The sequence below is a fragment of the Plasmodium coatneyi genome, chromosome 2, assembly GCF_001680005.1.
Source record: "Plasmodium coatneyi strain Hackeri chromosome 2, complete sequence".
Taxonomy (NCBI): Eukaryota; Apicomplexa; class Aconoidasida; order Haemosporida; family Plasmodiidae; genus Plasmodium; species Plasmodium coatneyi.
The window spans coordinates 667,984-680,866 of record NC_033557.1 but is presented as its reverse complement, the minus strand read 5'-3'; the positions used below and the strand labels follow the sequence as shown (position 1 = coordinate 680,866).

General features: G+C 43.4%; 4 protein-coding genes across 4 annotated transcripts; 1 reads left to right on the top strand and 3 right to left on the bottom strand.

Annotated features, from left to right (window-relative positions):
• Nucleotides 1-415: 415 nt before the first annotated feature.
• Nucleotides 416-1,099, top strand: PCOAH_00003480 (Uncharacterized protein; the record flags this gene model as incomplete). Its single annotated transcript, XM_020057163.1, has 1 exon — nucleotides 416-1,099. One exon carries the CDS (start codon nucleotides 416-418, stop codon nucleotides 1,097-1,099), a length of 684 nt encoding a protein of 227 aa, XP_019912764.1.
• Nucleotides 1,100-1,171: 72 nt separating this feature from the next.
• On the bottom strand, nucleotides 1,172-4,309 carry PCOAH_00003470 (Dna repair exonuclease; the record flags this gene model as incomplete). The annotated part of the gene is made up of 1 exon (XM_020057162.1): nucleotides 1,172-4,309. The coding sequence occupies one exon, from the start codon at nucleotides 4,307-4,309 to the stop codon at nucleotides 1,172-1,174; it is 3,138 nt and encodes a 1,045-aa protein (XP_019912757.1).
• A 719-nt stretch (nucleotides 4,310-5,028) lies between these two features.
• PCOAH_00003460 (Uncharacterized protein) lies at nucleotides 5,029-6,291 on the bottom strand (the record flags this gene model as incomplete). Its single annotated transcript, XM_020057161.1, has 1 exon — nucleotides 5,029-6,291. The coding sequence occupies one exon, from the start codon at nucleotides 6,289-6,291 to the stop codon at nucleotides 5,029-5,031; it is 1,263 nt and encodes a 420-aa protein (XP_019912718.1).
• Nucleotides 6,292-7,359: 1,068 nt separating this feature from the next.
• Nucleotides 7,360-11,841, bottom strand: PCOAH_00003450 (SICA antigen; the record flags this gene model as incomplete). The annotated part of the gene is made up of 6 exons (XM_020057160.1): nucleotides 7,360-7,876; nucleotides 8,013-8,377; nucleotides 8,635-9,146; nucleotides 9,269-10,217; nucleotides 10,371-11,021; nucleotides 11,281-11,841. 6 exons carry the CDS (start codon nucleotides 11,839-11,841, stop codon nucleotides 7,360-7,362), a joined length of 3,555 nt encoding a protein of 1,184 aa, XP_019912702.1.
• Nucleotides 11,842-12,883: the final 1,042 nt, after the last annotated feature.

Below are 12,883 nucleotides of genomic sequence, written 5' to 3'. Positions count from 1 at the left end.
ACTTCACATTTTGCCTGCACCGTTCAGGCGATATGCGTTGTTTTTTTTTTTTTTTTTCTTCCTCACCGAACAGCCAATCACATTTTAATAGCTCTCTTCAAACGACTGCCTATGGCACACTAAGCATACCCATACAACGTGACAGCGCAATGTATATCGTCCTCACAAAGTGGATGAGCCCCTTCGGGAGGTGCAGCGCCAAACGAGTGATGCGCTTATGTTGTATTTTTTTTTTTTTTTTTTTTTTTTTTTTCTGACCTGTTCAGGTGAAAAATAAGCTAGCTACGCGAAAAAGCTATTAGCGCAGAATGAGAAGATTTTTCAGCCGATGGGGACAAGCAAGCGGGTGTGACTGATTTGGGTACTGAGAGACCGGCAGGAGATACTTCCAACTCACTGCCAGCCCGCCGCTGCTATGCGGGCCGCCTTTTACATCCTCCTCGCAGTCAGCTTGGCCTACTCCGTCAGCGTGAATGTAGCCAAAAGGAGTTCCTTCATAAGCAGCAGCATTGAAAATGTCCCCAAGATCACTGCTCGCGCTGTTGGGAGAAGCAAAAGCCACAAGAGGAAAATCAATGCTTCCCAGGGAAACGTAATTTACAAGCAAATAAAAGAGAGAGACACTCCTTTCAAGTTTTACAACATCGGGGACTCCTTCTATGGGAGGATACTCAGTATAAGTAAAAAAAATATAAAGCTGGACATATTATGTGACAGGAAGGCATACTTAAATACGTCCGAGTATTTCCGTTCACCCTTTTTACACAAATATGTTTTTGCGCTGCTAAAGGTACACAACATCATTCGCGTGAAAATTAAATACATTCAGAGGATTCATCAGAAGATCGCAGTGCAGATCCAAAAGTACAGTTACGAGGAAATTTTATCGTCCTTTCATAATGGGAGAAGTTTAATCAACGCGAAGATATTGGATGTTCTTGACGACCACGTGTTGCTTTATTTGGCACCTCAAATTCATGCAAAGTTGGTCCTGCGTGTGGGGGAGCGCGCAGATGACTACAAGGCAGGAAATGACGTCCTCGTGCGGATTGACCGCTTCGATGGGCCACGCGGGGAGTTGTATGTACGCCTTCCATAGGAAATAACGGGTGGACAGCCCACACACAATTTGGATGGTGCATTGCTTGTCCCCTCAACCGCTCTCTTTTACTCACTCCCCGGCAAGATTCTTAAGCACTTCCGCGAGGTACTCCTCCGTTAGGCTCTCCACAGGGACATCCCGAAGGTTCCCCTCGAGGAGGTCCACTTTCCTACGCGTCGAATCATTGACCATGGAGATGATACTGCAGTAGTCAGACGTGCCAGTCGTCTCAGAATTAAAAGAAGAGTTAGAATTGCTAATGAAGTTAAGTATCGTTTCCCTAATGGTCTTTTCGTTTAAGATGCATAGCTTGTCCTTCAGTTGGCAGTAATGGAAAAGGATATCGAAGACCTTGTTGTATTCATTTATGTTTTCCATGTTGGTAGGTTCATTCCCCATGGTGGTGGTATCACTGGTGTTGGTGGGCTGACCCTCCTTAGTCCCTCCGCTTGTTGTTTTTCCCTTTTTTCTGTAAAACGTGAGGAACTCGGATGGGTTCCCTACCCGGTTGGCAAAAGTCGAACCGAACAGCTGCGTATTTATAATGTTAATGTCGTCATACTCTACCTTTAATTTGATTAGTGGTCTCTCGTAGACTCCTTTTTTTATTTTCAACAGATCGAATGTGTCATTTGGGGTGGAGAAGGCGACGTGGATGAAGGTGGTGGAGTAGAACTCTTCGTCCTGTAGGTTGTTTAGGAAGTGGGTCACGTCCTGGTCGGAGATGACCGAGTCGAAGTACTCATCCAGGAGTTCCCGTTTGGTCAAGACGTCGCTCGGCAGGGTGGGGTGTTTTTCGAACAGTTGGCAACGAAGCTCCTCCTTTATTGCAATGTTGTTTGTTGCAATGTTGTTTGTTGCAATGTTGTGTTCCCCGCGTAGGAAGGCCCGCCTGAACAGGTAGTAGCGCTTCACCTGCTCACGGAAACTCAGTTGAAGTGTCTCCAGAATGGCATTAACCTGTTCGTTTAAAAACTGCTTCAGCACGGACTCCTCGTTAAAATTTAGGTTATAATTGGCTAATCTGATATCCTTCAGTTCGAAGGGTCTGACGCTTTCCAGTTGGATTTTCAAAAACCGAAATCGTTCCTTCCTAATTTCCAGCAACCCGATGTATTTATCTCCGTACTCATTTGCACAAAGAGATGTCCGTACAGACGAACCCAACTGCAAGGAGAAAAAAGATTGGAAGGAACTTTCCTCCAAGTAGGGTTTGGAAAAATGTTCATGTCCCCATATGACTAAATCTACAAAACTAGGGATGAAGGATTCTTTAATAAAATTTTTTAAGTCATTTCCATATGCACATCTCATGTGTCTATTCTGATGTAACACGAGGATGTTTATCCTACTGGTGTAGTCACTTGGGAGCATGAACTTCACTTTCTTCTCTTCGAATGCTCTGTGTAGACGTTCATCCTTGATCCACCCGATGGCATAAATGGCTATTTTCGTCTCCTCCTTGTTTAGCAGTACTGGCTTTACTACGATTTTATTGAGGCTGCTTTTCCCAATGTAGTTGATCAGCTTACCAACGTGCAGTATATCCAACGGGCTAATATAATCGCAGCTGTAGGGGTAGTCGTGATTTCCGTGTATCGTAAAGAACGGGATAGCCGTTTCGACTTTCTCCTTCACGGAGCACATGCGTACTTCATCACAGGGGTGCTGTCTCTCCCCGAGGGTACTTCCTTCACTGTGGCTGCGTATATCACTTCGGGTGCTTCCCTCACTATGGCTGTTCTGCTCACTCAGATCGAGTTTCTCATCCCCCCCGTACCATTCATAATCGCAACTGTTCACCTTTTTCAGGAGTGCTTTTCTTGGATGTGTTCCCCTCGTTGGGGAAGCTTCTACCGATTCAGTCCCCCCTTGGGAATCCCCATAACCACTCACGTGACAGTACCTCCTAATAATCCCCATGGACTTAAACAGTGTATACTCAGAAACTTTATTCTTGTGAAACAGATCCCCGCTATTAAGAATCAGATCCACATTTAATTTTTTCGCCACGAAAAGGATTTCTTCAAACGAGTTGAACGTGTCCTTCCTTTGCACGGCATTGTTTTCCTTGTAGCCTAAGTGGTTGTCGGTGCATAGTAAAATCTTTAACGTATCTGGTTCGTTTTTTCGGAGACTGTTCTTTATGTCTTCCAGACTTAAGTTTCTAAGCTTTGTATTTTTTTCTTCCTCCTTTATGCTATTATACTTTGTTCCTTTGGGTTGACGCATGGGGGAAGTGTCACGTTGTTCGTATTTTTCCTCCGACTTGGCGTCATCCTCTTCCGTGTTGATGATCCCTCCGATTCTACGCACCCTCCAGTGTGGCGACAGACTGTCCATCGAGTCATCCTTCTTCTGACCATTGTGTCCATCCAAGGGATTCTTTATTCTTTCTTTGTTACTCTCCCTTTTGAAGGTCCCCCTGCAGAGGCCGCTTCTGGGGATACTTCCACTGGGTTCCTCCTCATCTACGTCTTTTCTTGGGATACCCTGCAGTGGGTCCCCTTTCAAAACACGACTAATCGACTGATCGTTGTAGTTGGTTATTGGCGGGTGATGGAATTGGTCACTAAGAGCGTCTATTTGCTGACCAGGCTTGTTTACGACGCGCCCCCTTGTGGAGCCATTCCTGCTGGTCTTCTCTCCCAAACGGGTCTTTCTTTGGGCGCCCACATCGGAATCGCTGCTCGCCTGGAAAGACGCCCCATTAGACCCCTCCCTTGCCGAAGTGCTCCGTCTGTCCTCCTGCGTAAAATATTTTCTAATATCGTTTACATTCCCCAGGGTCCCCTTCACATCGTGTATTTTCCTGGTGCGCCCTCTTTGTTGCATCCCCCTGCGGCTGGAGGGGAGATCCAGTTTCCGATTGGGAGTAGAGACCTCCGCATAGTCCTCACCGGTCATATGTGCATCCTTCTCACACACCTGGTCTGGTTTGTCCTCCCCCTTCAGCATGAGCTCACTCGTTCTGTGTAGCCTGCTGTACAGACTTTTCAACGATAGGACCTTCGTTCGGTTGGCTTCCGTTTTGGCTTGGTCACCATTTCTGCTTTTGCAACTTGGGGGGGAGTCAGTGGGGTGTCCCTCACTGGAGTTCCCATCACTGCCGTTGTGATGAGTGGTGCGTTGCATCCTTTTCCTATGGGTGCCCCTCAAGAGGGGGCGACGCCTTGAGGAGACGTCCCTTTCGCCGCCCCCCTCCATGATCAGTCCGTGCTAAGCTACAGTGAAGATTCAGCTCTAATGGAACTACACATTGAGTGAAGAGGCGAACGGTTGATGATGGCTACTCACCCAAAGGCGGTGTCAATGGGGGGATGACCACAAGGTGAAAAACATCCCCCATTCACCAACTTCTCTAAACGTAAGGGGGCGAAGAAGAAAAAAAAAAAAAAAGGACGCGATAAGAAGGAGCACATCACCTATTTATACCTGCATGTGCGTATTTTTCAGGTGAAGCGCGTTGTACGGATGAGCGAAGAGTAGATAAGGGTGCTGCCCACACAGGACCGAGCGAGCTCAACCCCGAAACGGGGATCCATAGTGGGCTCCCTACAGAAGAAAGCACACACCATCCCTTTGGGGAAGGACACCAGAGCAGTGTAACGTCACCTCCGCCTGTGCGCAAACCTGCTAAACGTTCAATTTCCATTAAACCGGAAAGTGGAAATGCAAACGCGACTGCATAGCGATGTTCGCACCATGTGGATTATATCCCAACTGAGCTCTCACCAAGTTGGTCATTTTTTTAAAAAGGAAATCTCCTCGGGGTGACAGGCTGGTGAAGTTGTCCCCACTGGACAATGCAGTTGGTTTGATCGCGTGGGATGGAAAAAAAAAAAAACACAGGAGGGTGGAGGTACACCGGTGGGTTATGCCAAAATGCAAGTGAGTACCACATCAGAAGCGACGCGGTGTTTTGCTCACTTGCGAAAAAACTTAATCGGTGGGAAGAAGAAGTAAGTAGAGTAGTACACCTTGTAGAGGTTAATCTCGTGAATGACGTCGAGGGAGGCATAGGCAAGCAGCACCAGCATTGTGAGCCACACGTTCTTCCCCCTCCGCGGGACGAACCTGTTGGGGGAGTACCTACACAAGAGGAACAACGCAAAGGTAATCAAAAAAATGAAAAAGGAAAAGGCCACTCCTTCGTACACATACTGAGTACTAGTCGAACGGTAGATATACTTGTGCAGGATCGAGTCCAGGTTCTTCGCTGTGTTGTAGAACTCAGATTTGTTAATGAGACAGTGGAAGATTCCACTCAGGCAGGTCAGGAATAACACGTATGAGCAAGCAAACATGAGGGAGGGCCATCTCTGGACCAGCTGCAGGAGGAGGTACAGGAGGGAGAACAACACAACCAACCCAATGGTGAGAAAATACTTTTGTACTTCTTCCAAGGAGTTCCCTTCCAAAGGCGTAGGACTACCACTGGCACTGCCACCCCTGTTATGTGTCCGAATAAAATCCAAGAAATACGCTTCGAGAATTTTGTTACTCATCTCTGCTTTGTCTCTTTCGCTTAACCCCTTCATCTTTAAGTAATCCTCGAGAATGTAATTGGGCCTCACCTTGGAATAGTAATCCAAGTGGAGGAAGGTTTCCTTTCCTACGTAAAAAAACTCGGGCACCTCATTGATTGCGTGGATGTACTTGAGGGGGAGAATGGTCGGCTTGTGCATATTTATGTAAAAGAAAAAAATCGGCGTTGCGGAAGGGGTGCTCCCCCCTTCGCTGTAAAGAGAAAAGTTTCCCAAAATGAAGGTCCGCGCCACACGGTTAAACAACTCCAACAGAATCAGGTTCTTCCTGTCAAACATGGACTGCCCATTTGTATTCTCCACGTCGATCACAAACAACACGCAGTCGTAGTCGTCTGATTTATTTAACACGTAATCCACGTAGTCGCTGGCGGTCAGCTCATGAATGTATATGAAAGAAATGTATTGGTTGGTACTTTTCTTCTCGCTTCGGTACTTTTCATTCATGTCTAGTTTTATTTTCTTGTTTATGAGCTTCTTCAGCTTGGCCAGCTTGGTCTCCTCGTCGAGACACCCGCGGGTCTCCAGCAGAAGGAACGACAGCAAGATGAGCACCAGAAGGGGCAACACAAGGCGTGAGAGCAAACGACGCAGCCGTACAAGTCGCGACAGTAGAATCTGCGAATACCTTACGACCCCCATCGGGGGAGGTTGCAGGCGGCCCTTCATCACCCCGACTGCTTCCGCTGCTATGCACACCAGGGGAAAAGCATCATCGCATTGCCTCTCCACACACAGACGCAACGTCCCCCTCTCTCCAGTGGATACTACACCCACGAGTACACTGGCCCACAGTTAGGGGAAAACATTATCTTGCTTTTTCGTACGCCCAGCTCTTTTAAGCACTTCAGCACGGACAAATAAAATATCTGCAATATTAAATCGTTAGGCCAACGGGGTAAACGCACAGTTGTAACTCCCTCCCAGGGGGACATTGCCCGATGAGGGTGCGCCTTTTTTTTTTTTTTTTATGCTCCTTTTTTTAACTCTTCCCCGTATGGATTAAAAATTATAATTTTCCGTTATAGTACATTTGCTTTTTCTTCTTTGAGATGTGTGTTGCCGGGGGTTATTTTTTTTCGACACTTCAACATTCACATGAAAATGAGAAATATTCAAAAAAGGAAAAAGTCCACTTAAAAAAAAGAAGGGTGGTCATGAATTAAGCAAATATTATGTTCATTTGTTGTAATGTCACAAAACAATGGTTCCTATATACGGAAGTAATAATATGTATGCATATAAACTTAAAAAAGAAGGGAAACGCGTGGTCTACTAAATTTTTCGCGGATCAAAAATTAAACGAAAATTTACTTATATCTTTGTCATTTAATTATGCATTAGAACTCTTCACATGCATATAGTAATATTAATATTACATTATATAGATGTGCTCTTAAAAAAAAGGGAAAAAAGAAAGTGAACCTCTTGGTAACACGTTTACAAAAAAAGATTTATTAAATTTGACAAATACAGGAATGTTCAAAAATGCAGACACTCCTAAGGATCCCTTTCTTTTCTTAAGTATAAGCATAATATGCAGCGTAAAGTATAACACCGCTTTGCTTCTTCAAATATTTTGTATTAATGATCTAAATAAATTTTGTTTATCATACACATTTCCTTCCATTTCACATTCCTCAAACAACAAAGCCAAAATAAGCACCCACAATTTGGCTACAAATTGTTTCTTCCTGAGGGAAGTGCTTCTCAGGGAACATCTTCCATAGAAACTTGTTTCATAGGAACAGAGCCTTCCTCCCTAAACCCGGAACCCTGAACTTCGAACCTGATCCCTAGGAAATTCTTCCTTAGGAACACAATTTCCTCAGGAACAAAGTTTTCCTCCCTAAACCCGGTATCTAAACTCGGAACCTGTTCCTTAGGAATATCTTCCTCAGGAACACCTTCCTTAGGGACTCCTTTCTTAGGAACTTCTTCTTTAGGAACAAAGTCTTCCTCCAGAAACCCGGAATCTGAATTTTGAACCTGTTCCATAGGAACATCAACACCAGGAACATTTTCCTTAGGAAAAACGTCTTCTTCCCTGAACACGGAATCTGAACTTGGAACCCGTTCCCTAGGAACACCTTCCTTTGGAACAAAGTTTTCCTTCATAAACCCGGAATCTGAACATGGAACCTGTTCATTAGAGATATTATGCCTAAAAATTTGTTCCTCAGGAACAGAGTTTTCCCTCCCAAAATCCGGAATCTGAGCTTGGAACCTGTTCCTTTAGAACATCTTCCTTAGGAACAAAGTCTTCTTCCCTCAAACCCGGAATGTGAACTTGGAAACTGTTCCTTAAGAACATCAAACATAGGAACATCTTTCCTTAAGAACAAAGTCTTCCTTCTCTAAACCCGAAATCAGGACTTGGGACATTTTGTTCCTCTATAAAATTGCTTCCCATAAATTCTTGAACCAAAATTTCAAAAAAGTCTTCCTTCGTCGAATGCAGATCCCCTTTTTGACATTCGTCTAAGAGTTCTAAATGAATATCAATAATGGTCCTGTGGCCAACACGACGACCGACGCCCTGTTTTTTTGGCTTCATCGTTCTTGTTGGAACAGATCTTGGTTGTCTGCGTTCCTTTACTAAGGTATATTTATGTGGACCATCTGCCTGGTCGTCCACATGAGGAAAGAGCTGTTCTTGTACAGTTGGAGGAGCACGTACTTGATGAACTCTTCTGTGACGTCTTCTTTTACGGGGCAAGACAAAGTACTACAAAAAGGAAAAGAAGAATAATTCTTGGGGTGCCAAATGTTGCTCTTAAGACAGTAAGAATCAATATAAATGAAGTGCCAATTGTACATTTAAGGTAAGAAGGAGGAAGGTGTGCGCCCTTTTTTTTTTATTTTCTTTCTTTCCTTTTTTTTTCTTTTTTTTTCTTTTTTTTCGTTCCTTTCCTCTTTTTTTTTTTTTTTTTTTTTTCTTTCTGCGGAAAATATATAATTCTCCTTTTGTTCTTCTTTTCTTACCTTCCAAAGGAGATAACTCATAGCAGACATACCAAGGAAGACAGGAATGGTAGGAAGGTATGGGGTAAGGAGATCAGGAAGGTTGTCAATCTTGCTACTAATTGGGACAGCGGAAGGGGGACCCCTGGCTTCTGTGGGCTTCAGTATAGGAACTTTTGAACCGTGTCCTCCAGTCCCTCTTGGACCATGTATTGATGGTATCACTATAGATGGCCGTGGTGCTAGACGAGCGGGACCAGCTAGACCAGGAGCAGCTGCAGCACCTGGAGCTTCACCATGAGGCTCTGCTTCTGCACCATCAGCCGTACCATCTTGACTATTACCTGCGGTACCAACATCTTGTGAAGTACCCGAACCTGCAGAAGCCTGACCTCCCTGGCCTCCTATAACTTCCCCACCTTCGGTACTCGCTGGACCTCTTGGACCAGCACCAGATTTCGCTGTATCATCATCCTGAGTATTCATACTTTTCTTCTTTTCATTATCGGCTACATGATTAGTAGCGGGCGCAGCTAAAGAATAAGTGAAGGAAAGAGATATAATGTTTCAGTGTGGTCGACGGGATGTAATAATCTAGTGTGTTGCAAGCACCTCCGCTATGTATTTCGTCAGGTATACTTTTTTAAGTTTTTACCTGGACTTTGGGGTGCGGATCCTGATGGAGTTTGAGTGTCTGTTCCTGTGCTTGGAGGTTGGATGTCTGCATGTGTGGGAGGATCACGCATTGAGCTCCCAACTTTATTTTCATTCTTTGTACCTACAGGAACATTGGGTTCAGGAATTAATTGGGTAGATGATTCAACGACCGAAACATGTGATCCTTTAGGATTGCTCCTCATCCACTTCTCTTCGTCTTCATCCAAACTACTTTTTGTGTGGTGAACATCTTCATCCTCCAAGGGAGGTAGATCCATATCTTCCTTACCTGATGGTACAATATTGCTAACTACTTCGTCTTTCTTTGCTAGTTCCCCGCTGTCCTTAGTTTTTTCCGCAGCTGGTGCTCCTCCTGGTGCGGGAGGTTTACTTCCACCACTGGAGGATGATCCTCCACTTTGGTCAGCATTAGTTTGGGCTGATTCAGGTGGTTTCGCATTCTGTTGACATATTTTTTTTATAGCTTCCAGAGCACTCTGTATTTCTTCATCCTTCTGAAGCTCTGTTTTTATTTCATTTCGTAAATTCTTTTTATTGAAATTCATATCATCACATGTGTCCCATTTACATGGGTCACATGGTTTCTCCTTACACTCATCTGTGTAAAGATCCTTTCCTACATTAAATAAATCCTGTACGTTAATACTCGTGTTCGTACATTTATCCTTAATAAGATCTGAATACACATTTAATATAAAGCATGACATAATTTGCTTAAATATCCTGTTACTAGTCTTGCTTGGCTCTTTTTTTGTTTCTCCTTTTTTAATGCCATATATATGTTTTAAACCTCTAACAATTTGCTTGCACGCTTCATTTTTTTCACCCTGCATGCCATTACATTTATTGTCCAGTTCTGTGTCTGCCTGCACCATGGCCTTGGCAAGTGGGTTGATCCTCTGTGTAATGTCGTTCCAACTATCCTTCTACAAAAGTAAGGAAAGAAGAAGAAAGGAACATGTAAATATCAGTAGTATGTATGCGAAAAATTTTCTGCTACTTTTTGTGAAAATATATATTCCTCTATTTTAATTCTATAAAATTCGACTTTGATGCCAAAGTATGAATCCTTTCCAAACCTCCCACACCTCGTTTTTGCCCTTTTCCGCTTGAACCTCTTCCCTTTTGTCCCTGGTCCATTGTGATATTACGCACTGGGCGCTATCACATAAGTTCCTATTTAGAGAACTTATAGTAGACAGAGTTTGTTCTACATTTTTATCTTTACTGAGCATGTCCTTCAATTTGTCCTTTGTGTTCTGTCCCCCTACTGTACAATCTAAGTCTTTAACCCTCTCACATTGAACACAATTATTGTCTTGACCAGTCTTACCCTTACATGACTTCGTAAGTTGCTCATTCCCTTTCTCAAATACTTGTTTTATTGTTTCCTCATCGACCTTACAGGGAGATTTAACTTGTTGTTTCAATTTATCTATGTATGCGTTCAGTACTGCACATAACATGGTTTGTTTGAACTCTCTGTTGTCCTTGGCCTTCTGATCACTGCCTCCTTTACCCTTATCCTTATCACTGTCCACCTCTTGAATTTCATAAATATGCTTTAATCCAGCAGTAATGTATTGACATGCTTGTTTCTCTGGGTCAGTGACTATTTTACTACTTTGCTCTGTATTATTCGAACAATAACGTGGAATATATTTGCTATCTTTAGATATTTTAGTAAACATATCTGTGGCCCTCTGCTCGATGTCCTTCTGCATTTCACTCTGTCAATATGAGAAAGAGGAAAAGGGGGGCGGGGAGAAGGAAACAAATGTATGCTATGTAATTATATGCAATCCTATAATTATTATGTTGTTCACTCCCCCCCTATAATTATTATATGTCTACCCTATAATTATTATGATGTTCATCCCCCCCTATAATTATGTGCGTCTATTTTCTTCCCCCGTATATCCGTTTTGTACAAAAATTCAACACTCACAAAAAGGTCCTTTACATTAATGAACAATATTGTTCACTTACCCAGGTTACCGGCTGACCTTTCTTATTGTTTGTGAACCATTTCTTTGTTACGCATTGCAGGAGTGTGCAGAAGTTATTTATAGAAGTTATGGAAGTTAGAGTTTTTTGTATTTCCTGATCACCTTCAAGTATTGTCTTCAATTTTTCCTCTACTTTTGTTTGCTTGCTGCTATCCCCTACCATGCAAGTTTTATAAGTTACGTCCCTTGTGCATTCAACACACTCATTACCTTTACACCAAGCACTTTTCTTTCCATTTCCTTTCTTAAACATATCTTTTATTTTTTGATCATCAATAGGGCATGTGTCCTTTGCTTTCTCTTGAAGGAGATCAGCGTAGGCGTTCAATGCAGCACATAACATGATCTGCTTGAACTCCCTGTTATCCTTTTTCATCTTTTCGGGAGTGTCATCTTTCCATTCTGTAATACTATATATATGCTTCAAACCTCTGTTAATGTACCTGCAAGCCTCTCTGTCCTTTTCACTTAAGAAACTATCAGTCCATTGATTCTTATCGCATAGCTTATCGGCATCGGCTGAGCCGTTGTCCTGGGTCATTTTTTGGGACATTAGTTTTAAGTTATCCTTGACGTCATGCCCCATATTACCCCTCGTCGTATCCTGAAAGACGGAGAGGTAAGTATATATATGTACTCAGTACAGGCATAATATTTTTGTCCACTTCGTTCGTTCTACATTCATAAGGAACACGGTTCATTGAACTATTATTAACATTCATAGGACAGTGTTGTTCATTACCCAAGTAGCCTCCTTCGTTCTGTTTGTTCCCCATTTAGTTGCTACACATTCAACACGCATACATAAGGTGTCCTCGGTACAGGGTGTGTCTGTAGCAGATAGGGAAGAAATGGAAAAAAAATAAAAAAAATGGAAGAATAAAAAAATATATGATTATATATAAAAGAAGAATGGTAAGACCGGAATGATGGTACAAATGATGATCGTGGTTGTAGGTTGATGATAGTGGTATACCCTTCCTTAGATTTCCTTCCCTTCCTTCCTTAGACCCTCCTTCGGTCTTTCCTTCCTCCTCCTTAGACCCCGTTAATCATATACACCCCTAACTATACCACGCTAACCACTGCCCTTTCGTTCTTTCCTCTTTTTTTCTTTCTTTTCTTTTTTTCCCCCCTTTTTCTTCTTTCTCTCTTAGGGGAGGAGAAAAGAAAAGAAAGAAAAAAAGAGGAAAGGACAGTGGTCACGTGGTTTAGTTAGGGATGTATATGATTAAGGAGGAGGAAGGAAAGACCGAAGGAGGGTCTAAGGAAGGAGGTTGTTAGGGTGGTAGGTGGGTTGTTAGGTGGTAGGGTGGTAGGTGGGTTGTTAGGTGGTAGGGTGGTAGGTGGGTTGTTAGGTGGTAGGGTGGTAGGTGGGTTGTTAGGTGGTAGGGTGGTAGGTGGGTTGTTAGGTGGTAGGGTGGTAGGGTGGTAGGTGGGTTGTTAGGTGGTAGGGTGGTAGGTGGGTTGTTAGGTGGTAGGGTGGTAGGTGGGTTGTTAGGTGGTAGGGTGGTAGGTGGGTTGTTAGGTGGTAGGGTGGTAGGTGGGTTGTTAGGTGGTAGGGTGGTAGGTGGGTTGTTAGG